Below are 27,414 nucleotides of genomic sequence, written 5' to 3' on the forward strand. Positions count from 1 at the left end.
TCTGGGGTTTGTGATATATGGCTAATATATCACTGCTAAGGGCTGTGTCCTAGCACTCCGTCATGCCTAAGCACAGACCTTAGCCGTGGTATATTGGCCATATACCACACCCCCTCGGGCCATGTTGCTTAATTAATCTCTGTTAACTCACAAGTAAAATATTGTGTAATTTTGTCAGTTGCATGCAGAATCTGCTCACGGGAGATTTAATAGCATCTCATTCGCCGCCAAACTTACCCTAGTAAAACTGACTATCCTACCGATCCTCGACTTCGGCGATGTCATCTACAAAATAGCTTCCAATACTCTACTCAGCAAACTGAATGCAGTTTATCACAGTGCCATCCGTTTTGTTACTAAAGCACCTTATACAACCCACCACTGCGACCTGTATGCCCTAGTCGGCTGGCCCTCGCTACATGTTCGTCGTCAGACCCACTGGCTCCAGGTCATCTACAAGGCTATGCTAGGTAAAGTGCCGCCTTATCTCAGTTCACTGGTCACGATGGCTACACCCACCCGTAGCACGCGCTCCAGCAGGTGTATCTCACTGATCATCCCTAAAGCCAAAACCTCATTTGGACGCCTTTCCTTCCAGTTCTCTGCTGCCTGCGACTGGAACGAATTGCAAAAATCTCTGAAGTTGGAGACTTTTATCTCCCTCAACAACTTTAAAAATCTGCTATCCGAGCAGCTAACCGATCGCTGCAGCTGTACATAGTCCATCTGTAAACTACCCACCCAATTTACCTACCTCACCCCCCATACTGCTTTTATTTATTTACTTTTCTGCTCTTTTGCACACCAGTATCTCTTCTTGCACATGATCATCTGATGATTTATCACTCCAGTGTTAATCTGCTAAATTGTAATTACTCGATTTATTGCCTACCTCATGCCTTTTGCACACATTGTATATAGATTCTCTTTTTTTCTACCATGTTATTGACTTGTTTATTGTTTACTCCATGTGTAACTCTGTGTTGTTGTCTGTTCACACTGCTATGCTTTATCTTGGCCAGGTCGCAGTTGCAAATGAGAACTTGTTCTCAACTAGCCTACCTGGTTAAATAAAGGTGAAATAAAAAAAAATAAAAAAAATTCTCATGATGTTATTTTGCATTTCCTATCAGCTATAACTTTGTTAACAATTCACTAATTCACTGGGCCATGCTAAACAGGCATACAAAGTGTCTTACTCATATAGGCCTGTTTATACAGTGTTACTTACACATACTGTTATAGAGGTTTTATTATACTATTTACTGTGCCCTTAACTCCATTGTTGAGTATAGGCACAGTGATTCTGATCGCTGATTGGTTGAGCTAGACATGACCTGGAAACGTGCCTTTGTGTGGTGATTGGATGGTTACCATGTGACGTCCCTATCCGCAATCATGGCAGGGAAAAGATTTGTGCGGTGTCGGAAATAAGTCTGTTGTTCGTAATGCATTGATATTTTCCTCAGTTAACGCAACGCGGAATGAAACCAAGAGGCATGCAAATATTTTTTTTGCTGCAGGGCTTCACTTTATCCTTGGGCATGGATTTCGAATTGGAATGTCCAAATGACGTCTAATTTATTCTTTCAGCCTAGATAGAGTAGAGCAAAGTGCGTGGCTAGCAACTAGGATAGCTTCTGTCTATCCAGCTAACTTAATTACTGTACTTAAAAAAAAAAATATATATATATAGATAGTCTGATACCGTTATCTAGCTAACGTTAACTTTTTCCCAGTTTAGTCGGTATTTGCAACTTGTCTGTGTCGATGCCTCTCGACAGTCTTAAACATTCTGCTATTCTTTCAACTTTGTTTAAAATGGCAGACGACATAGAATTGATAGGAGCTTCTGAATTTATAAAAGGTAAGTGGAAATTAGGTAGTTGTGTAAACTTGCTAACGTTAACTAACAGTTATCAAGCTAGCCAACTCAATAACGTTAGTATTTCGCCAACCTGGCTACTAACTAGTTAGCGCGAGCGAGCCTTTGCACCTCGCGAGCCAATGTACTGGTCAAGCTCCTCTCTGTCTGTGATTTACACATGCGTTCGAGAACTGCTAACTTGATTACTCATATTTTCAAAGTAAATTTAACTAGCGAATTAATCTGCCATTTTGAGTTTAAATTTACATTTGATTGAACGTAGCAAGCTTTGTACGGCAAGTCAGCTACTTTTTAATGACAGCTTGCGGGAAGCAAGAGAGACAGTCGCATGAGTAAACAATGTTGCTATAAACGCCTTCTTCCTTTGTAAAGTGTGTTGTGGATGGAGGTTTTTATGGTCCCGCAATGTTTGTTGTTAAGAGTATCCATGTTTTTTTCAGATCGATTATATTTTGCTACCCTAAGAAGCAAACCAAAAAGCACTGCAAACACGCACTACTTCTGCACGGATGACGAATTTATCTATGAAAAGTAAGATTTGTTCTCCCTCCCAGAATCTCTTCTCACTTCCATTCGCTTCAGTGCATTTGATTAGCTACACTTTATTGGACAGCGGCAACAAGTCGCTTGGGCTGTTGAGGAGCTTTCATTGCAATTATGTAACAGCTTTTCATTATACGTTTTCCAATTCAGATTAATAAAACCGTTGTGTTCCACTCGGCTTGGGGATGAACAATGGTTTGCTTAAGTTTAACCCTCCCAGCTGAACAGAAAAGTAAAACAAACTGTCTGTGGTTACAATACACACATATTTAATTGATAATACATATAGCAGATGGGGTTAATTACTGAATAGGATAGCTTAGTTATCTCTGTATTAGACATTTCTATTTAGAATATCAAGAATTTAAATATGTTTAAGTAGTCTGACATTTTTAAATGTTCATTATATTTCAGCTTCTATGCAGATTTTGGACCCCTCCACCTAGCCATTCTGTATAGATACTGTTGTAAACTCAACAAAAAGCTGAAGGTAAGTCCTGTGCCTCTATCTCAAGCCTTACCTCCCTCAGTAAGAATGTGCAGTATGCATCTGTGACAACAAAACCACTTGTGGAATTCTACCTCCCCACACCCTAATTGACAACAACTGCAAGGTTTGTGACATTTGAAAGTATGGCAACACATACAGTAGTGTGCTTTATGGGGTTAGTTATTAGATAATTACAAAACCCACACATTTTTCCCCCGCCTAGAGTTTAGTTACTTGCAAGGACAATAATAAATTCATAGGCCCTACCAAACATTTTTCTGTTTGGCAGTGCCTCACATTGGGAAACTTGAAGGGTATGAATGGAATGATTGGACAAAACAAAGTCCTCAGACCGTGTAAATTAGGGCTTTGGCGAGGTTATTGGTGTTTTGCTTTTAGCCACCCTACACCTGTCCCAAAGCTGCGTTGTCACTTTCCCTCGGGCAGAGAGAGTCATTGGAGATGCCAGGATAAGCTGGCCTTCATTGCTCCCCGTTGCTCAGCAGTTTTATTGGGCTGACACAACACCACAATCTAGTCCAACTTGCAGTATAAGCTACAGCTATATTCCTGTCTATTCTGGAGCCTCCCAAAAGAATGATTAGATAATACTGTTTGTCATGTTTGGTGCAAGTGAAATCAGGAGTGTTATTACCACTTTTGGTAACAGGAGAGGCATTTTGTTTATAGATCTACCTTTGTTATTATTTGTTGATGTGCATTAGAATTTGAGTTCAATCAGGGCCTGGCTTTTATCTAGGAGTCATTACATTGTTGCGGTTTACGATTTATAACTCAATTTTATGCCAAGATTTTACATGAAGTTAGTTTGTTAGGCTCACCTGAGTATTTATGAGTTCTTGTTGACATTCAGGGTACATAAATTCTCCAGATATGTTGCTTGCTCAGCCATCTCAATTATCTTCAAATCTAAGTGGGGTCTAGGAGATGTGAAGCTCTAGCTAGGTCTGCTCAATTTTAGCTTTCAATTGCCCTTTTATAAGGCCCACCAGGCCAAAACCTTCACAAGACCCTAGTCAAGGGGAGGTCCCATCGCTTTTGTCTAACTTGGTTATTCTCAACTGAATGGGTCCAGGGTGTCTGAGTAAAAAACAAAAAAATACTCCAGTCTGACCTTAAATTACATAAACCAGGTAGAAAATGTGTAGAAATTATGAATTTAAAAAATTTACCTCAGACTTTTTTTCTTTCTTCATTCACAGTATTTTTAATATAGTGCTGTTGGCAGTGCTATTTTGGTTGATTTTGTCGTCTCAAACCAGAGTTTATTAACATTCTTCATCAAGAATATTAGTATTGTTTAATTATTGAACATTAAAGAGATGGGAATGTTGTTCCGTTGACATATAATTGCTACATTTACTATCAATATAGCATTAAAAATAGTTTTTCAGATTGTATTTTGGTGATTATTTTTTGCGACTGAAACAACTTGGTACAATTTGGGTCCTGAGGCAAAACCAGTTGAGAACCACTTGTCTAACGCATGTCTCTCTACCACCTTGTGCATGTAACTCTCAGATAGTGTCATTAATAGAGGTTCTGCGTCTGTCTTTTTGTCCTGTCAATTTTCTGTCGATGCAGACAGTCTGTAGGTCTGTCATATGTAGATGTTGGTCAATGTTGAAGGTAAAGTCTCAAGCAAGCATGATGTTTTTACCACTGTCACCCCCCCCCCCCCCCATTTCTGCCAATGCCACCGCGCTTCGCCCTCCAGTGTTTGTGTTATGAACAGCTTGTTGCCTTAGGGACGGCATTCCTTTGAACCTCACTGGTTTGGATCTGCTGCATGACAAGCTGAGTATCGTCTGGAAAGAAAAAGACAAGGAAAAGTGGACAACCCTGATTTGAGAAATGCTGAAATTATACAGTTTGGAGGCTGAAATGTCTGTGAAATGAGCCAGGTTATCCCTTTGACAATTACGCTTTGACCATACCACACCTGTTGGACTTGAGTCCATTTGATTTGTGTTTTTGCCCCCACTCACCTACCCTGTTTCCACATCCTCTCACCACTCATGCATGTGTCTGGCCTGGCCTCAGTTTTGTCTAACTTAACCTGTTTAGTGATGCATTTCATTTTTTTTTACCCTGACCTTTACCTAGAGAGGATCTAGGAAGTGTAAACATCTTGTGTTCACTGCTCACTACATTTGAAGTTGAGTAGATTCAATCCATTTCCCAAATAATTTCATAAACATTACAAAACCATAAATCAAATCCATCCACGTGTATTGCTTCAATATCTTGGAGGTTTAGGCCTATTTTAGGTCTAGGCCTACATCTTCTAGCAAACCTTGTTAGATAGTCTGAAGTATTTTACATATAAAGTGAAAACATTACAGCAGATTAAGTCTGTTTTCCCCACAATCCAATATAGGCTATGTTTTCGTGGTTACATTTCTCTGTGATATAGCAATTTACTTTCTCTATTAAGACTAGCATATTGGTGCCATGAATGCAACAAGTAGGTCACTTCCCTCCAGGCCTAGATGATGGTATTGATTCATGACCAGGCCCGATGTCTTTTTCTATGGTAAAATATTCCTCCCACGCGCGTCCAATGGAGGTTGCTGCCTATGTTTTCCTCTTGGAGGAAAAGACTGAGGTCATCCTTACAAGCCTCTGCAGTTTCATTTCCATACGACACTTCAATTAGTATAGAGACTTGAGCATGGTGCTCCTCACATTTCTGTTTAGGCTTATATAGCAGCGACTGGATTTGTGTCTATGGATGTGTCTATCTTCAAGCTTGCCTTTGCTGCTTCCAAGTGCTTTGGCCCCTTCGGGCAGTGATTCTGAATGAAAACACTGACAGCGGCACACACGCTGTCTCACACACCTGCAGCCCACCTGTCCTGCCAGCGGTGGCGACGTCCTGTCTGCATCAGTACATATCAGGGTTTTTCTGGATCAAAAATGGGCTTAGGTGGTGGGCGCTGCAATGGGCGTGTGGCAATGGGCGTGTCGGCCCCTATCTTGGAGGATTTAGTGACTTTTTAAGCCACTTTCCTGCAATTCTACAAATTTCTCCATGGCGCTGAGAGATTTGTGCAGTTTTAAAGCAAATTTCCTGCAATTCTATGCATTTTGCCATGGCTAATGCTGTTCTTTTGCTGAAACATAAAATCAATACTGCAATTCATTGGTTTTGTATTTTTTTCAATTTTCCCTGACTGTCTAGCTAGTGATTGTTAGTTTCTCAAAGATTATATTATAATAATTATTTTTTTTTACATCTAATTTCAGTCATTTTAAGTTTACACTGAAAGATTTTTTCCATCCTGAAAAATAGAATTTTTTATTTATAAAAAAAAAATATATATATATATATATTTTTTTATGTTTATCTATATTTTTTACACAGTTTGTCCTGGGCGGCCCGAAAACACTTAGGCGGCCCGCCCAAGGATTTCAATGGCAGAAAAAACCTTTCATGTAATGTAATATCATATACAAGCCAGAACTAGATGTGCTTTCAGGTCTATTAATTAGCTCCAACTGCCATGTTCTTGCATCTTTCTCTTGAGTAGAAAATAGGAAGCTGACGAGTTCATCGTTGTTGATTTCTATTTACTGCCACTAACTGTTATATAGGCCTAGCGTATGTTTATGCCACACATAAATACATGATCATGCATAGTACTGTACAACCTATGGTCACCTAACCATTGTTGTTTAGACATGGTTTAGTAGAGTTTGACTCATCCAGTGTTTGAATATCTAGTTCAATTGTTCTAATCTAAATAGCTTTAATGTGATGTTTTAATTGTTGTTTTTTTCCTTACGTGTTTTCTCCTTTTTGTCTGCAGTCCTTCACACTGACCAGAAAGCGAATCGTACACTACACCAGCTTTGACCAGCGGAAAAGGGCCAACGCTGCTGTTTTAATCGGTGCCTATGCTGTGAGTATCCTCTCTCTCGCTCTCTGCAGGGAAAGGAAGTTATGCAAGGGGAATAGTGTATTTTGGGACATTATGTCATGCTGCACCTCCTGAAGTAATGCAGCTCAAATCATTTTGCATTAGTATCAATATACCCAGATGTGCCGATGCACATTTCCCCTAGCGTATTGTTTTTATTTTGTTTTGGCGCTTTTGTTGTCAATCAAGGCCTTTTTTGAGTGCTTCTTTCAGCCAGTGCTGACTTCCTTCAAGGTGACACAACCCCTGAAAGTTTTAACCATGCCAGCCAGGTCTCTGACTCCCTTGGAGTCAGAACAGAAACGGATGGGAGCTGCTGATATATATAGTCAGCCCTATTGTCCTCAATGTCCTGCCACAATGGCCCTATCTTCCAGCCCTTTTGAATGCCCAGCAGCTCCTGTTGCACTAGACCCTATTCATTTGGCCCCTTGCTGCCATCCATGGTTGAAGGCTGTCCTTTCGCTTCCAATCAGATATCAGCCTTGACTGTAATGTGTGACTGCATCCCCTGCCAGCTGGCTGCTCTGTCACGTGGCAGTAAACGAAAGGATTTATCTGGTGCTTCTGTTGCTGTGATGATGACATGCCTTATGACAAATGCCGTAGATGACATGATTATCTCCGGCAATGTGGGTCAGTAGTGTTTCACTCAGTGGACTGTGCCCAGTCCTTACCCCAAGGGAACAGACGGAGGGGTCAGCATCGGTCATGACAACCTTGTATGTAATTTAAGGCCCTACTCAGAATATTTCCATTGTGATGCCCAGCATCTAGAAGCTTTAATAAACATGGACTTCCTCTAAGGTAAGCACGATATAGGCTATATCAGGCTTCATTCTTGTTTCGGCACTTAATGGCTAAACGCATGATTGATAAACCACAGTTGTTGTGTATCTCAACCATGTTTACAGTTTCTTAACTAGCTAGCCTATCTAAATCCCCAAGTAATATTGTATTGCTGGCCTGGGTTAGATTGAATAGGGTCTTTTCTCTATAGCACTATTTGTCTAGCTAGCAGCCCAGGCAGGCCACATAGCTCTGGGAGGAGATATTAATAAGCAGCGTTGCAGCAGGGGGCATGCTGGATTATAATCTGGATTTGGGTTCCTATCCTGGATAACAGTGGCAGGAGGATGGTTGCATGCCATAATACACCCCTGGTCCTCCCCAAACAACAGACACCCCTGAAGTGAACCCTGTATAACATACTGTCCTATGCACAGCTGTACTTAAGGTTCCATGCTAGCTTTGTCCTCTCAGCATGTCTAGACACTAGCCATATTGATGCACACTAGCCATATTGACACATGGTCAGATGCTCTTCAATATTTATCCATGCTCGAAAGAATTTGATGTACTGCACTTTCTAACAACAAATAGGATTTGATCCACTCACCTTAAAAGATAAGTTTACCCAAAATCCACAAACTCCCAAGGGATTCCGTACATTGAAACTAGTTAAGTGGAGTTAGCCCTCTCCCCCTCTCTCTCTCCATGTAGTGCTGTACTGAAACAGCTGCAAAAAAGGGTCACGTGACTCATGACGTTGCTGGATGCAGGCCTCGCTCTGCTCCGTTGCCAGTGAATTGATGATTCAGAAATTGTGTACTGTTTTATTAGCTATTTTTGTCAAATGTACTAGCGGTTTTGAGTCAGGAAATGTGTACTTTTCCACCTGAAACATTTGCCCTAATTCATATAATTGTTTTATGTTGGCTACTGCCACAGTAGCTGAAATGGATAACAACTGTGCATGTGTGCTCTCGGGGCAGTCCCTGCTATGTAGAAACTTCACATTATGACCTTATTCCCAGATGTTTTTTTTCCTGATAAGTGTAGACCGAGTTACACATTAGTTATACAAGGTAAACAACAACCTACAAATCTGTCTGACGACAAAATACTCACAGGTTGTGAAGAACTCTACTGGAAAGTCGTCGAACCGTATTAATTTGAGCCTGAGTATTTGAATGAAGAATTGAGGCAAATTGAGCTTCAGTTGGCTGTCGATGCCCTAGCTGCCGCAGCAGTAGCTGCACCACTGACCCAACCCATGCCCAGGATCAACACAGGCTGGTGGTGCAGTTGTGGCAATTATGCTCCAATACCTCGAATGAGGAATGTTTGTGCTGCAGAGAATTTGAATACGTTACAACAATTCTTACAGAAATGGAGGAACGTAATGATTGCTTTTGCGATCACAGGGATTTTGATGCCCACAAACTCTGATGTCCTGGATTTCCCCCCCCCCTCGTATCTAATGAGTAAGTAACTTAACTTTACTTTATTGAATGGTTATCACAAACATTTGAGTGGAACCCTTAGTCGGTTTCTGTTTTCATATTAGCCCAAAACATTAAATAGTCTATGTCTATTTATCGCAATGTGAGGTGGCACAATGTCTGTTGTCTCTCACCCCCCGTCATAAATGAGTAGGGTATATACAGTGCTTTCGGAAAGTAATCAGACCCCTGGACTTTATCCACTTTTTTCCCCACTTTTTTTTTTACGTTACTTATTCTAAAATGGATTTAAAAAATATATATGCTAATCAATCTACACACAATACCCAATAATGACCAGGCAAAACAGGTATTTAGATTTTTTTTGCAAATGTATAAGAAACATACCTTATTTATGTAAGTATTCAAACCCTTTACTCAGTACTTTGTTGAAAAAACTCCGGCAGCGATGACAGCCTCGAGTTTTCTTGGGTCTGACGCTACAAGCTTGGCACACCTGTATTTGGGGAGTTTCTCCCATTCTTCTCTGCAGATCCTCTCGAGCTTTGTCTGGTTGGATGGGGAGCGTCGCTGCATAGCTATTTTCAGGTCTCTCCAGAGATGTTAGATCGAGTTCAAGTCTGGGCTCTGGCTGGGCCACTCAAGGACATTCAGAAACTTGTCCCAAAGCCACTCCTGCATTTTTTCTTACGGTCATTGTCCTGTTGGAAGGTGAACCTTCGCCCCAGTCTGAGGTCCTGAGCGCTCTAGAGAAGGTTTTCATCAAGGATTTCTTTGTACTTTGCTTTGTTCATCTTTCCCTCAATCCTGACTAGTCCCTGCTGCTGAAAAACATACCCACAGCATGATGCTGCTACCACCATGCTTCACCGTAGGGATGGTGCCAGGTTTCCTCCAGACGTGACGCTTGGCATTCAGGCCAAAGAGTTCAATCTTGGTTTCATCAAACCAGAGAATCTTGTTTCTCATGGTCTGAGAGTCCTTTAGGTGGCTTTTGCCAAACTCCAAGTGGGCTGTCATGTGCCTTTTTACTGAGGACTAGCTTCCGTCTGGCACTCTAGAGCTCTGTCAGCGTGACCATCAGGTTCTTGGTCACCTCCCTGACCAAGGCCCTTCTCCCCCGAGTGCTCAGTTTGGCTGGGCGGCCAGCTCTAAGAAGAATCTTGGTAGTTCCAAACGTATTCCATTTAAGAATGATGGAGTCCAGTGTGTTCTTCAATGCTATAAAACAATGTTGGTACCCTTCCCCAGATCTGTGCCTCGACACAATCCTGTCTCAGAGCTCTACGGACAATACATTTTGACCTCAATGCTTGGTTTTTTCTCTGACATGTACTGCCAACTGTGGGACCTTATATAGACAGGTGCGTGCTTTTCCAAATCATGTCCAATCAATTGAATTTACCACAGGTGGACTCAATCAAGTTGTAGAAACTTCTCAAGGATGATCAATGGAAACAGGATGCACCTGAGCTCAATTTCGAGTCTCATACCAAAGGGTCTGAATACTTCTGTAAATAAGGTAGTTCTGTTTTTTTATTTAGAATAAATGTGCAGAAATTTAACCTCTTTTTGCTTTGTCCTTATGGGGTGTTCTGTGTAGATTGCTGAGGAACATGTTTTATTTAATCCATTTTAGAATAAGGCTGTAGTGTAACAAAATGTGGAAAAAGTCAAGGGGTCTAACTACTTTCAGAGTGCACTGTATGCTAACCTGTAGAGCACCTAGCCCTTTATGTTTACATTATATGGTGCAATGGTAATAACACAATAAGAACACCTCGAACTTCAAGAATTAAACTCCACTGAACTCGTTTCGATGTATGAAATCACTTGTGAGTTTCTGGATTTTGGGTAAACTTTCCTTTTAAAGGGGATACAGCTATTTAAGGGATTTATAAATGAATGATATGTACCCATTTGATTCTTGAAGAATATAACTTATAAATGACTCATGAGCTTAGTTTAACTGTTGTACTCCATCAGAAGCCAAACTATATAAGCTGTTTTACTCTGTTAACAAAGCAGGGGTTGGAACGAAAATTATTTTTCAATAGTTTCGTTCTGAATGGAACAATACATTTTTTCCCCTTCCACTCCACATTTCCAACAAGCAAAAAGTTCTGAACCAGTTCAAACCATAAAGTAACATTTTATATCGTTCCTTTTTAAACCAGTTTTTATATATAGCTCAACATTAATCAATTAGTGCTTATAGAGCACCAATCAGTGACTTGCATCCTTCAGAGCGTTGGCTTAACGTTGGACCAGAGATAGCTAACAAGCTTGTGTGTGCAGAGCGGCAGCAGAATACATTTCCTGTATTGGCCAATAGGAAACTGATAACGTTGTGGGAAGAGTATTGCACTGATGGTATGTCTAATCTGTCACTCGGTGACCCTCATTAAAGCTGCTATCACTTATTCCTTCCTAGACAATCTCTCCAGGGTAGATGCACAAAACGAAGCGCTGAGCTAAATTTTGCCTGAACCTTGACCGATGCCCAAGATGAACTTTTCAGTCATTGACACTGAAATATCACGTTCTCTTTCAAAACCAGGCCATATAGTTTCTCCCAGCTGCACAAGTCATTAGCTCTCAAATGCACACTGAGAACATAGCATTCAGAAATCAATATCGTGCCTGGTGAACTGCGTTTAACCAATTTAGATGGGATACGGGATGTGATGTTTGTCTGCGTTGTTATAACATCTGTAGCTACATCATGTGGATTGTGTTGACTTTAATAAGGAGAGAATGTGCTGGGAACACGGCAGGGCGGTCTGCTACTCCCTGTGTTTTCTTTCCAAGTGGGTCTCCATTGATCCGATCACGTGATTGTGTGGGCTCTGTTGAGCCCTCCTGGCCCTGCTCTCATTACAGAAGTTTGGTGCTGCTCTTCAATACAAATGACCCGCTTTCAACCCGAGAGGATTATATGTGGGACAAACAGCTGGCCCACATTCTGTATGATGGATCACGTGGGACAACACACTCCCACACCAGCAGAATAGTTTAATCTGGTGCGTTTTTGATGGATCCAATTGTCTGACTGGTGAATATTTCATGAAGCGGGAGCAGGAATAACAAAGCTCTGTTCTGCTTGCTGAGAAGACGCTGGCTTCATGCACTGTTTGGCCTCCGTGTCACCAGACCCACTGACACACAAGCTGCATTCACAAGCCCACTCTCCCATACATGCCCCTAGTCGAGACAAATCATCCAGTCAACCTTTGAAAATTGGCACTCTAGGCCATATGTGTTAATTGTTTACGCCATGGTCCTGTTACAGCAGTTGGGTGTAAGAAAGTTGGTCTTAAACGCTAGGTCGGTGGCGTAGCTACGTCCGACTTTGGGATCAGAATTGACACCTGTTGCACCAACCAAAAATAAGACTAGTCGTAGCTAAGTCTGGCTTAAGCAATGTGCGTTCATGCGATTTAATGCTTCATATTGATGGTTGCTGGGCAGCGGTCATTACTGGGCTGTTACCATCCTTGTGGCAGTTCTAAACTTTGCGAGGCATGTCCCATCACTTTGCAAAGCCCACCACTATGCATGACCTTTCTTAACCACAACTGTATGGATCAATCAGTAATTACTATCACTGAATTACGAAAATAAGTAGACTGCCATGAAAGGCATTTATCGTGTTGTTGCTTACTGAAACTCCCAAAGTCATCCAACCGTTTTAGATACTTTAAAGCGACAGCCGTGTGTTGTCAACTGTAATTTCAGCACCGTTATGATTGGGACAGCGTTATCGCGCTGCTTTGAGACAACCGTGGGGGGACTCCTCTTGATAAATCCATCAATGTCAGATTTCTGTTTTCACAGAATCTTCGTTTTGAGTATTTGGTTCCAATTAGGCTGGGTTCCAATTAGGCTTTCTTCTTTCTTTTAGGGGTGGATCAGCTTAATGTTGCGGAAAGAATGTTGCTTCCAATGTAATTGTCTGCATCATTTCCAATCCCCCATATTTTTTGGGGTAAATATATATATATCCATACACGTATGCATACATATACACATATATACATACACATACCTATATAGACATACATACTTTTTTAAAGAGTATACCTTTATTATTATTCCCCGCAAACCCTACCACCGATCCCCCAATTGGAGTAAACTGATAAACATTTCTGTTTTTACCTTCAATTTATACATCTTATACACATTTTACAGACACAGTCTACTTTATAATAGTTCTCTCTTGTTTGTTCTTAGTCCTTCCTCTATTTCTGTTGTCCATCCAGTTAGATTTCCACTTGTAACTGTGCTATTTCACAAAAGCTCCGCACCTATACACATTTCACAGATCCCGTATGCCCTACATTGTTTATCTTGTTATTAGTCCCACCCTTCAGCTCCACTCAACCCTTCCCATCTATCTTCCAACATCATCCATTTCGGATTTTTATTTGCCATATATTTTTCAACTGTGCTGTGATGCTTCACAAAAGATTTGAATCTTCCTATTCTCATAGCTTCCACAGATTGTAAATTAAAAATAAACATTTTTGCTAAAATAATTATTATATTATTGATTGATTGACTATGGCTTTTCAAATCCCCTAGTATTGCTATCTGTAGCGTTAGTTCTACGCAAATGTTGCAATTCTTCAACCATTCCTGGACCTGTGACCAAAAACGAGCTATATACGGACAATACCAAAATAAAGGCTGGGAAAATGTTAGCCAAATTCAGGTGCGTGGTCATGATGATAATCTAGTTTGTCTATCAGTTGTCAGAACATTTTGCTTGCATGTAAAGTAGCCTACGCTAGCCTAGTATAACAGGTGGGTCGTTTTGCTCCTCACTCATGTAGTAGCCTGGGCTATATTCTGAGTAAAAACCCTTGTCTGATAATCAATCAACCTGTTTCTTTTTCACTGAATCTCCGTCTGTGTATTTGGTTATTGGATCTATTAGTCTGCTGATATCTGATCAGACACATTTAGCGTGCTGTAATGTAGAGTATAAATCAAGTGTGTTATTTTTGTGATTGACTCGCGTATAGGCAACTCGAAAAGCACACAGTGGTTGTGATATATGAACACGAAACTCACGTCCTTTTGAAAATATATAGATAGCTATTTTCTGTGCGTGTCAGGAAAGAATGTCCCAGTTGAACGCCATATGGCTTTTCTCTGCTAGACATACAGTGAGGGGGGAAAAGTATTTGACCCCTCTGCAAAACATGACTTAGTACTTGTTGGCAAAACCCTTGTTGGCAATCAGAGGTCAGACGTTTCTTGTAGTTGGCCACCAGGTTTGCACACATCTCAGGAGGGATTTTGTCCCACTCCTCTTTGCAGATCTTCTCCAAGTCATTAAGGTTTCGAGGCTGACGTTTGGCAACTCGAACCTTCAGCTCCCTCAACAGATTTTCTATGGGATTAAGGTCTGGAGACTGGCTAGGCCAGTCCAGGACCTTAATGTGCTTCTTCTTGAGCCACTCCTTTGTTGCCTTGGCCGTGTGTTTTGGGTCATTGTCATGCTGGAATACCCATCCACGACCCATTTTCAATGCCCTGGCTGAGGGAAGGAGGTTCTCACCCAAGATTTGACGGTACATGGCCCCGGTCCATCGTCCCTTTGATGTGGTGTCCTGTCTGCTTAGCAGAAAAACACCCCCAAAGTATAATGTTTCCACCTCCATGTTTGACGGTGGGGATGGTGTTCTTGGGGTCATAGGCAGCATTCCTCCTCCTCCAAACACGGCGAGTTGAGTTGATGCCAAAGAGCTCCATTTTGGTCTCATCTGACCACAACACTTTCACCCAGTTGTCCTCTGAATCATTCAGATGTTCATTGGCAAACTTCAGACGGATATGTATATGTGCTTTCTTGAGCAGGGGGACCTTGCGGGCGCTGCAGGATTTCAGTCCTTCACGGCGTAGTGCGTTACCAATTGTTTTCTGGGTGACTATGGTCCCAGCTGCCTTGAGATCATTGACAAGATGCTCCCGTGTAGTTCTGGGCTGATTCCTCACCGTTCTCATGATCATTGCAGCTCCACGAGGTGAGATCTTGCATGGAGCCCCAGGCCGAGGGAGATTGACTGTTCTTTTGTGTTTCATCCATTTGCGAATAATCGCACCAACTGTTGTCACCTTCTCACCAAGCTGCTTGGCGATGGTCTTGTAGCCCATTCCAGCCTTGTGTAGGTCTACAATCTTGTCCCTGACATCCTTGGAGTGCTCTTTGGTCTTGGCCATGGTGGAGAGTTTGGAATCTGATTGATTGATTGCTTCTGTGGACAGGTGTCTTGTATACAGGTAACAAGCTGAGATTAGGAGCACTCCCTTTAAGAGTGTGCTCCTAATCTTAGCTCGTTACCTGTATAAAAGACACCTGGGAGACAGAAATCTTTCTGATTGAGAGGGGGTTAAATACTTATTTCCCTCATTAAAATGCAAATCAATTTATAACATTTTTGACATGTGTTTTTCTGGATTTTTTTGTTATTCTCTATCTCACTGTTCAAATAAACCTACCATTAAAATTATAGACTGATCATTTCTTTGTCAGTGGGCAAATGTACAAAATCAGCAGGGGATCAAATACAGCAGGGGATCAAATGTCTTTTTTTTTTTACATGTAGAAATGAGCTAAATCTGGTCCTCTACATCCAAATGTTATGAACACACTTTGTACTCTGGCTGATAAATTAACTTATTCAGTGGAAATGAAATGGCAGACGTGCTGCTCCACTCTGTCGTTGCTACTCCTTGTATGGATGTGGGATGCTGAGGTGTTGAGTTCCGCAGTGTTTCGTTTTTAGCGTTGATTCAGATGAGCTACCTGCGTTGCTTACACGGTTGGGAGAGCAACACGTTCATGAATGGAGGACGTAACTAGCGTGTGCTTTTTATGTCCTCCATTTGGAGAGCCCGTGGTGCTGAGACGTGGCCTACTGGCCTCTGCTGTTGCCTGTGGAATCTCATCTGTGTGACACATTCTGTGTCCTTGTCTCCCGATCATGTTATATTAGTGCTCTAAGAACCTATCTTTTCAAAACCTGAATAAATCGGGAAGCTGGAGGATGACCAAAATCATGGAATGAAAGCTGTGTGGCTTCAGTAATTCAGTCATGGTTTATGAACTGCTTCCCTGTCTCTCTCCCTCCCTCAGGTCATCTACCTTAAGAAGACTCCAGAGGAGGCCTACAGGGCTCTGATCTCAGGCTCCAATTCTTCATATCTTCCCTTCAGGTAAGACCAGCCATGTCCACACTATCACACAGTAGCATGGTTTCTTGCCACAGAAACCATCATTGGATATTTGCCTTGGAAGCACATCTTGGCTAATTCCCTTAACTTTGTATCATGGTTGAGCTTACAGAGGTGTTTTTGTTTTACATTGTGTCTCTGCAGTCCATATTGTGGGGCTTTAAGCAGCTCGCGTACCTTTTGTACCGTGCTTGCTCTGCCTAGTGCATAGGACCTGTTCATTGGTCTGTTTCCCTGCCTTGTCTTGTTTCCACCTCCAGAGGAGACCGACACCAGAGGCTTCCCCAGTTCCCGTTTTTGTTTGTGTCACCTGAAACGGTGACGCCCTGTCTGTCCCTGGGACATATGATACTCTGTAATAACTCTGCTATGCAACCCGACAGCACAGCTCCACAGCACAATTGGTCTCCTGTGACGCCTCCCTTTCTGTCATCCTCGTCGTCATTTTCCCTTAATCCTCTTATTAACAGGGTGTATGTCTTACAATAGATTGGGCCTGTGTGTATATGTATGACGCATGACATGTGAGGCTAAAATAACTTCCGGAGTGTCTCGTGTCTATCAAAACCAGTTATTAGACCTGAAAATGCAGACGAATTGGTGTGCTCTCTGATTGTAATAATACTTCATATAGTAAGGTCTTTTGGTAGTCCCAGGCTTGTGGCATTGACAAAAAAAATCTAGATTCTACAAGTTTAGCCTCCAATTGTTTTTAGTCAGTTATTATACCTGCCTTACTCCAAAACAGAACTTGTTTGTTTTACTCTGCATATTCCACCCACTCCATGAACACACACATCCTCTCTCTCCCCAGCATAACATGGAGTTAATCTGCTTTCTCGTGGCATAAGATATCAATGCCTGTTGTGGATCAGCAGACTCACTCTTTAAAAGGATTGGGCTACATTTTTAGAGTGGGCGTGACAAAAATTGAATAAACAAATATTTTCCCATCACTCGCCATTGTTAGGTGTGTGAAATGGTTTAATCTTTGTTAGCCTGGTTGCTTTCACTTGTCATATAACACAAACAAACAAGCAGTTTGGAGGGAGTGTACGGTTTAGAGTGTACGGTTTAGAATGGATAGCTGGATTAGATTTTGCCTGGCTACCCAGACTCCTTGCTCAGGCCAAACGCTACACCACGCCCATGGACATTAGCTTTTTCTCCGCAATAAGTCTGGATCAGACTACGTTCCCGACCTTCTGACCGTCTGGTTGGCCCAGAAACGGATGGGTCGGGCCAGACCCAGAACACGTGGGTGACGCAGCGGTTTTAAAAATTCATCATTGGCTTTGATACTTTGATTGGTTAGAGACAATCCAATCGCTGATGACTGATTTGTAAAATGCCCCTCTTCACCTTAGTCAGACTGCCTTAATTGAAGTAATTTGGAGTGTGTAGTGAACCCGCAGAGCAGTGGAAGAATTTAGTGTGAGTCGTCAGGCTAGATTAGAGCTGCTTTAATTTTGTATTATTATTTATTTACCTTTATTTAACTAGGCAAGTCAGTTAAGAACAAATTCTTATTGTCAATGACGGCCTAGGAACAGTGGGTTAACTGCCTTGTTCAGGGGCAGAACGACAGATTTTTACCTTGTCAGCTCGGGGATTCGATTTTGCAACCTTTCGGTTACTAGTCCAACGCTTTAACCACTAGGCTACCTGCCACCCCACACTGGGTCAGGTGGGGCTTCTGTAATCCCAGCTGGTAATTTGGGGTCAGTCGTGTGGTGTAGACGTTGTCACAGTTTGTTGATGGAATTGTCCATTGTTAGATCGTCTATGCATTGAACAGGCCACAGATAACAGGAACAAGGCTATAGTGTGTACGTGCTCCGTAGCGAATAGCCTTACTTCATCAGCTCCTTCCTATTGAACTGTGGAGGGAGTCACACCCTCATGATCAGTCCCATCAGCATTCCAACTCAATTTCACATGGTGGCGAGGAATTAGGGATGTCGTTGGGGATATATAGATGTGATGTGTGGGAGCAGGAACGGGACAGAGGGTGGGGAAGTAAAGTGAAGGCATGTCAAGAGCTGTTGTATCTGTTTTCTGCCCCTACATTGACCTGTGATTGAGTTCTGTGCCTGTCTTGTACACATGGTCTGCGATTCATTGCTTTGTGACGTGGGTCAGCAGCCAGGCTCTATGGTCGATTTTTGGCCATTGTTGGCCTGAGTTATGATTGTGACAGATATCCACCTTTAGGGCTTGTCTCAACCTGCCGGTGGGTTTGGTAAGTTGAAGCTGAATAATATCATATAGTCCCATGGACTCTCCCTATGTTGCTAGCAAACGGATGAGAGATTAGGATATCTCACTGAACCCAGTTGTCCTTGCTGACTTCTCTCTCGTCAGTGCTTGGTTACAATTTAGGCCTATCGTCACTACATTCCTATGTTCTCCGACTACTCTTCCACTCCTTTCTTTATTTACTCACTAACTTACCACAAAGCATTGTATATATCCACCAAAAGAAAATAGCGATCTGAATACAATGTGTACGACTTTGGAGTCTTCCTGGTCATAGAAGAATCATAGGCGCTGCAGTGTTTGCAGTTAGCCCTGTTGTCTCCTCTCTGTGGCGATGCCTCTATTGGCGCTCTTGTTTAATTGGGGCCTTGTGTGGCCCACAAAGATGGTCTTCTTGCCGGGACCACGGGGCTGTGTGAATGGAGAAGAATGGAGCTTTGTCAGTTTACTTGACCAGCTCTAATGGCCCCTAGCTAAAGGGATGGCACTTATGTAACTTGTTGTGTTGGGTGGAGAATGAACGAGTAGAGATTGGTGAAGAGGGGAGATGGTGTTCTCATTCGATCATTATGCTCTCTTGTCCCGCACTTTAAGCTATGGGAGCATTCCCAACTACGCTAGAGCCCTATTTTTACATACTTGTGTAATGAAGGCTGGACAATCCTCCTCCCACCACTCTGCGTTGCCAGCACAATTTAGTTTCCTTTGAACTTGATTTGATGGATATCGCTGGGCTACTTTTAGAAAGTCTATTTCTAACTGGGCCTTTGACCTTATTCGTCCCACCTCTCCCCAGTGGCTCCCTCCAGAGGGTCGTGTGTGTGTGTGTTTAGAGAACAGTTGGACACAGATGCTTCCCTGATCCTCACCTCCCATAGTTAGTAGCTGACTTATTTTAATTGTGCGGACTGGAGTTTGGTTTTTGGATGGGGTTGTTACAATGTTATGAGAGGGAAATGGGCGGACCACACACACTCACAGTAGTACATAGACACACATTACGTCAGGGGTCTCCAACATTTTCTAGCATGGGCTACTTACATTTTTTTTTTTAAACATGTCGCAAGCTACAAATGTATTTTTCTAGCTTTCAAATAGGCACGTTCCTCTCTTCTCCCCTGCAACTCTTCCCCGGGTCCTTAGTGCACTACTTTCTCTTGTACAATGTTTTCTGTCAATAAACCTGGTAAAAGAATGGTTAATAAACCACTCTAAGTGGTATTTTTTTCCCTAAATTGTCTTTTCTCAGTTGTATATTTCCTGGTTTTAGAGTTGTTGTTTTTCTCAATTACAATTGTTCGTAAAGGAACAATGAAATTGGATGTTCTGAGGCCATGTCAATTGTTCATTCAATCTTTTTTCGGGGGGGTCTGATTTTTATTTTTTATTTTTTTAATAGCAGATTGTTTTGGTGTAATCCCTCTTTTATTTTAATTTTATTGTGAATCTAGCGAGTGAGCAATGTGCCTGTCTAGTGACGGATCTGTACTGCTGCTGCTCATTTCATGGCAGAGTTTGCAAATAATGGATACAAATTATATACTTACTTATGATATACTTCTGCTAGGTAAGCCTACTTTGCAGTTAACATTTAATTTGAAAGGTTTTGGGGAAAGTATTTCTGTCAACCCACAAGACAGTTACATGATAGACAAATGCACGCACCATGTGTAGACAGACGGCGTCAATGTTGCTGGAAATGAATTTGCAGATATTGTGTTAGGTTTTTAAGCCAATAGTGGCTAACCAGCGGTGGGATAAAGCCAATATTGTGTTGATTACACGGTAGCTTGCGGTGTCTGATAGTTGTAATATTTGTTTGACGGTTTGCAATGGAACACATGAAAAATGTAGTATACTTTCATAATTGTTTGGCGAGCTGCTCGTAGGTGGGCTGCGAGCTACTGGTAGCTTTCAATCAACCTGTTGGAGACCCCTGCATTACGGTTTGTAGGCACACATTATGGCAGGGGTCTCCAGGCATTTTCAAGTTTTGCCGTACATTTAAGTCAAAACTGTTACTCGGCCACTCGGGAACATTCACTGTCTTGGTAAGCAACTCCAGTGTTGTATATTTGGCCTTGTTTAAGATTATTGTCCTGCTGAAAGGTGAATTTGTCTTCCAGTGTTGGTTGGAAAGCAGATGGAACCAGGTTTTCCTCTAGGATTTTGCCTGTGCTTAGCTCCATTCCGTTTATTTTTTTAACCTGAAAATCTCCCTAGTCCTTGCTGATGACAAGCATATCCATAACATGATGCATCCACCACCATGCTTGAAAATACAGTATGACGAGTGGTACTCAATGATGTGTTGGATTTGTCCCAAACAACGCTTTGTATTCAGGATATGAAGTTCATTTTTTTGCAGTCTTACTTTAGTGCCTTGTTGCAAACAGGATGCATGTTTTGGAATATTTGTGTTCTGTACAGGCTTCCTTTTCACTCTGTCAATTAGGTTAGTATTGTGGAGTAACAACAATGTTGTAATAACTTCAACAATGTTGTAATAAATTAATAACTTCACCATGTTCAAAGGGATATTGAATGTCTGTATTTTTATTTTTAACTATCTACCAATAAGTGCTCTTTGCGAAGCATTGGAAAACCTCTCTGGTCTTTGGTTGAATCTATGTTTGAAGTTCACTTCTCGACTGCGGGACCTTACAATTTTATGTGTAGGGTACAGAGATGAGGTATTCATTCAAAGATAATGTTGACTATTATTGCACACAGCGAGTCCATGTAACTTATTATGTGACTTGTTAAGCAAATGTATTACCCCTGAACTTATTTAGGCTTGCAGTAATAAAGGGGTTGAATATTTATTGACTAAAGACATTTCAGCTTTTCTTTTTTTAATTGATTAGTAGAAATGTCTAAAACATAATTCTACTTTAACATTATGGGCTATTGTATGTAGGACAGTGACACAATCTAAATGTAATCCATCTTAAATTAATGCTGTAACACAAAATTGATGGTTTTCTTTTTTTCCCAGTTAGCTTTCTCCTGTTCTGGGATTTTTTTCCTATTTTATTTATTTTGACTCAAGATTACAATTCTTCATAGAGAACAACAAATTAATGTTTTTTAGGTCTGTTTTAAATTTTGTTATTCCCCTTTTAATTGCCTATCTAGCGAGAGTGGAATGTGCCGGTCTAGCAATGTTTCTGCTGTTAGGCCTATTGCTGCAGCACATGTTACTGTAAAACAAACATGTTATGCAAAAGAATCGCCACCCAATTGATACCAATAATCACGATATACAGTACCAGTCAAATGTTTGGACACCTATTTATTCCAATTTTTACTATTTTCTACATTGTAGAATAATAGTGAAGACATCAAAACTATGAAATAATACATATGTAGTAACCAAAAAAGTGTTAAATAAACCAAAATATATTTTAGATTCTTCAAAGTAGCCACCCCTTTGCCCCGATGAAAGCTTTGCACACTCTTGGCATTTTCCCTCGAATGAGTAGATGTCCAAACTTTTGACTGAAACTGTAGTTCTGTCAGGTAAGCCTACTTTGCAGTTAACACTTAATTGAGAAGGTTTTAGGGAATGTCTTTTTACCAGCAAGGCTGTTATCATTAGCATCACTAATTGGCTACACACAGATTGATAGACAAATGCGTGCACCAAACAGACAGATGGGCAATATTGCTGGCAGATATTATGTTTAGCTTTTTAAGCCAGTATGGGCTAACCCGGGGGGGGGGATAATGTCAATGTGGCTTTGATTGCGTAGTAGCCAGGAGCTTGAGGTGTCTAATACTTGTGAGATTTGTTGATGACAGTTTGCAATGGAAACCATGAAAAATGCATGTACTTTCAGAATGATTTGGTGAGCTACTCATAGGTGGGCTGCAAGAAACTGGTAGCTCTCAATCTACCTGTTGGAAACCCCTGCATTACGGCATATAATCACACACACGTACAGAAATAGTTTCAGCCTTTTGTGTCTGAAACACCTTGTTTTGTGTTTGTGAGTGGTGTCACGGTAACTGAACTCCTCATGTCTCTGACACACCACTTTGTATAGGTGGCCTCTTGAAGGCTCTTGGTTGAAGTTCTGCCATTTACTTTGATGCTCCTGTCAGTAACAGAGCGCTCCCAGCCTGCAGCAGCACTCCGACCAAGAGAGAGGAACGAGAACAAACAGCTGAATTTGACCCAGATTCTTCTGCCAGCTACAATATGCCTATGAAATGAGGAATTAAGTACATGCGTGCATAATGTGCTTTCTGAGATGTTGTGCGTGTGAAATCGTGTGTTTTTGAAACAGGGAAGCTGTGTTTATAGATTAATTTTAAAAAGAATGTCAGCATTGGAGAATGCCAAATTAGCTTAGGCCGAAATGCAAGTGATTTGATTTCATGAAAAGCTGTCTCTAGAAAGATATGTCTTCCCACATTCGCTGGTCTCCTCTCTCAGGGCCAATTCTCTGCACGCAACATCTCCTTAAGGACGTGATGAACGTCTTACGTGTTCAGTTTTCACCATGAATATATACATATACATCGATCTCCCCATTGCCCTGTTTCAAGTGTTCTTTCCAAATGTAATTTTTTTTTGTTCTCCTTTGTCGTTGGCATATCTAGTATCCCAATTATATCCAAGGTCACTGTCTGTCACCTGAGAAGTGGATGGTGACATCACTTGTCCTGGCTCAAGGACTTATTCAATTGGAGCATTCCTCTTGATGCCCATGTCCCACAAAAGATGAGATGTTTGGATTCTATGTTCGGATATGGACCAGTGGTTTCTGATTTGTGTGTGTGCAATGGGGATGTTTGCTGTGTTTTGATAGGGGTGAGTGCATGGAGGGTACCTTGTTTCGTAGCTGAGGTTTGGGGTCACCTTGTTTTTGAAAGATGATATATTTTTTTGTCCATTAAAATAACATCAAATTTATCAAATACAGTGTAGACAGTGTTAATGTTGTAAATTACTATTGCAGCTGGAAATGGCAGATTGTACACCTACGTAGATATTCCTTCAGAGGCCCATTTTCAGCAACCATCACTCCTGTGTTCCAATGGCACGTTGTGTTAGCTAATCCAAGTTGATCATTAGAAAACCCTTTTGCAATTATGTTAGCACAGCTGAAAACTGTTGTTCCGATTTTTAAAGAAGCAATAAAACTGGCCTTCTTTAGACTAGTTGAGTATCTGGAGCATCAGCATTTGTGGGTTTGATTACAGGCTCAAAATGGCCAGAAACAAATAACTTTCTACTGAACCTCATCAGTCTATTCTTGTTCTGAGAAATGAAGGCTATTCATTGCGAGAAATTGCCAAGAAACTGAAGATCTCGTACAACGCTGTGTACTACTCCCTTCACAGATCAGCGCATACTGGCTCTAACCAGAATAGAAAGAGGAGTGGGATGCCCCGGTGCACAACTGAGCAAGAGGACAAGTACATTAGACTGTCTAGCTGAGAAACAGACACCTCACAAGCCCTCAACTGGCAGCTTAATTAAATAGTACCTGCAAAATACCAAAATTCACATACTGAACAAATATAGAAATGCAACAATTTCAAATATTTTACTGAGTTACAGTTTATAGAAGGAAGTCAGTCAATTTAAATAAATAAATTAGTCCCTAATCTATGGATTATGCATGACTGTGAATGGGCACAGCCATGGGTGGACCTGGGAGGGCATAGGCCCACCCACTTGGGAGCCAGCCCCCCTCAGACAGTCCCGCAGGTGAAGAAGCCGGATGTGGAGGTCCTGGGCTGGCATGATTACAAGTGGTCTGCAGTTGTAAGGCCAGTTGTATGTACTGCCAAATTATCAAAAATAATGTTGGAGGCAGCTTATGGTAGAGAAATGAACATGACATTTTCTGGTAACAGCTCTGTTTGACTTTCCTGCAGTCAGCATGCCAATTGCACGCTCCCTTAACTTGAGACGTCTGTTGCATTGTGTTGTGTGACCAAAATGGCACATTTGTGGCCTTTTAATGTCCTCAGCACAAGGTGCACCGGTGTAATGATCTGTTTAATCAGCTTCTTGATATGCAACACCTGTCAGGTGGATGGATTATCTTGGCGAAGAAGAAATGCTCACTAACATGGATATGAACAAAATTTGAGAAACTTTGTGCGTTTTGAACATTTTTGGGCTCTTTTATTTTAGCTCATGAAAATGGGACCAGCACTTTACATGTTGCATTTTTATATTTTTGTTCCGTATAGTTCCCGTGTTTGGACTTCAGCATATTGTCTTTCCAATCTCTCCAATGTGGTAACACTTAACTAATTTTTGAATTAATCTCTCACTCACTTCTTAATTTCTTTGATTTTCAGAGACGCCTCATTTGGAAACTGCACATACAACCTGACTATTCTCGACTGCTTGCAAGGAATCCGGAAGGTGAGTTTTGTGTATTTATGGACTTAGTGAATTTCCAGTAAATCGTAATGTTAAATAGAAAGCCATCTTTTGTGTAGCTGATTTTGATTGCTTTCCTTCTGCGCCCTCTTTTCCTCCCTCTTTATCACCATTCTACAGACTTTCTTATAGCCAAGGCCAAGCCAACACTTACTTGCTGACTACACCGGCCACTAGCTTGCGTCCATCATAACCAACTGTATTCATTTGTGGGCAGGTCCAAACAGACAAGTAACATTTAGCTAGCTAGCTTTTGCTGGCTAGTTTGTTCTGGGAGATTAACACTAGGTTGTTATTTTACCTGACATGCATATGGTCCCCTTTTTTTTAGCTGGTTCTTTGTAGAATTTTGATCCATAGTCATACAAAGTTGTGTGTTTCTTTACTCCGATTAATCCACAGGTAAAAAGGGAAACCTAGTTAGTATCCAATACGGAGGGGAATTGTGGCACATCTCAAATAGATCCAATTTCTATTTTAGCGCTTGGCTACACAGACGCTTGTTCGCTTGCGGGTGAAAGGGTTGAATAACATGTATGTGTTCATTTTGCTTTTGCGACGCTAGTGCACTCAACATGGTCGATAAGGTTGGCATGTTAGCAGTTGTCTGTCTCTCTGTAGCATCCTGACCAAGCATTTAGATGGCAATCTCAGACTGAGGGCAGAGTTTTGTAGTCCGGCAGCGGGAGACTTATGTTGTGCAGTTTCTGAGTGATGAAGGGAGTGTGCTAGTTTGTCTCTGTATGGGGGGGACAGTTATGTAACCTTGTAGGTGAGCTGTAGGAAGGTAGCACAGTCTCACGTGGCACTGCAGGTACAGTAGACAAAGGCAAACGCCCACAATAACCACTCTTTAGGTTACATCAGCCATGCTGGGGACTTAGTGTGCCAGCAGTGTCATTCTGGAAAGACTTGTCAGACAGCCATCATATAGGAATGTCTGCGATTCCATGGCACATTCCAGTATTTCCTGTCAACTTCCACAAAAGGCCCTAGTACACACACACACACACACACACACACACTACGTCACTCCCCGAAGACCCTGGGAATTTCCCTTCCCATTGTGAGAGGCAGGGAATAATAACAAGTTAGTCTGTGGCACTATTGAAACCTTAGACTCCAGTCCCATATATTTACAATAAGGGTTTGGGGTAATTTAAATTCACTTCCTGAGTGAAATTGGCACCAATTCTGGTATATAGCCCTCAGAACAACTTGCCTACTTCTGCTGTTGCTGTATTGCTGGTTCTTAAACACTAGAAAAACCTGGCCTCTTTGGACCCCCCTTCAGGCCAATGAGGAGTCATTTTGACTCAACATTCTAACAGCCTAATAAATACATTGCATGTATGCTATCAGAAAAATATTTGGTTCCATTTATGGAGGTCTTGGGTAACATTAGAATACAAAAAAAAACATGATTTCGAAGACACAATAGTCTTTTTATTTGGCTAATTTATGTTAATGTAGGCCATCTGTTGCCATGTGGTCACATGTGGAGTGCATGGAACAGGGGTTATTCTTGTAAAGTATTCTTTTGCAAAAATCAATTGTTGCTATTTGGCAAAAGTGTTTTGGAAAGCTCAGAATCTGCTCTTTCTGATACTATATATCAAAACGTCTTACCTGCATGTGACTCTCTGTAGGAGGATTTGAAAAAGTAGCCTTTTGCCCTCTTAACTGCTTATAACACATTTGAAATTCTAACAACATACGTGTGTGAAATATAGACGTATTTAGGATAAGTCCAGGAAGGAGTGGGGCATAACTTAAAAAATGTCAGAGCTATTTAATTTGTAAATTCATAATTGGGTCAAAATGATCCCCTTGGCCATTCTAGTGTTAAGCAGCCATTTCCCCATCTCTTTATGGCCCTGTAATGCTACTAAGTGAGTGAGTCTCAGTAATGTATGGTGTTGGATCAGGTGGCTGCCTACTGTGTTAATTACAGGCTGTTTCTGTTCTAATCACTGTGATCTGTTCCATGGTTCACTGTTTGGCTGTCTGCTCTGCTCTAGTAGAGGGACCCGGTGCCCTCGTTAGCATGTCACTGTGCTAATGAATTCATCAGTTGACACACACACTCTTATGTGACAGGTGTGCAGGGCGCGCACACATAAAGGTACATAGTGTATTCAGACCCCTTGACTTTTTCCAAATTTTGTTACGTGACAGCTTTATTCTAAAATTGATTCAATTTAGATGTTTTCCTCATCAATACACCATAATGACAAAGTGAAAGCAGGTTTTTAGACATTTTTGCAAATGTGTTAAAATAAAACACATTATTTACATAAGTGTTCAGACCCTTTGCTATGAGACTCGAAATTGAGCTCAGGTACATCCTGTTTCCATTGATCATCCTTGATGTTTCTACAACTTGATTAGAG

At 41.4% G+C, this 27,414-nt stretch overlaps 1 protein-coding gene across 3 annotated transcripts in view; it reads left to right on the top strand.

Moving 5' to 3' along the window:
* The first annotated feature begins 1,382 nt into the window (after positions 1-1,382).
* The window catches only part of LOC129810983 (dual specificity protein phosphatase CDC14AB-like), a 45,317-nt gene continuing 19,285 nt past the window's right edge, over positions 1,383-27,414 (top strand). For all 3 annotated transcript variants that reach the window (XM_055862033.1, XM_055862034.1, XM_055862035.1), the window contains exons 1-6: positions 1,383-1,867; positions 2,329-2,419; positions 2,846-2,921; positions 6,755-6,847; positions 16,256-16,335; positions 24,937-25,003. In XM_055862033.1, coding sequence (XP_055718008.1) covers positions 1,771-1,867; positions 2,329-2,419; positions 2,846-2,921; positions 6,755-6,847; positions 16,256-16,335; positions 24,937-25,003 — 504 coding nt within the window. In that variant the 5' untranslated portion in view covers positions 1,383-1,770. The remainder of the gene's footprint in view (positions 1,868-2,328; positions 2,420-2,845; positions 2,922-6,754; positions 6,848-16,255; positions 16,336-24,936; positions 25,004-27,414) is intronic.

The sequence above is a fragment of the Salvelinus fontinalis genome, chromosome 14 (genome assembly GCF_029448725.1).
Source record: "Salvelinus fontinalis isolate EN_2023a chromosome 14, ASM2944872v1, whole genome shotgun sequence".
NCBI lineage: Eukaryota > Metazoa > Chordata > Actinopteri > Salmoniformes > Salmonidae > Salvelinus > Salvelinus fontinalis.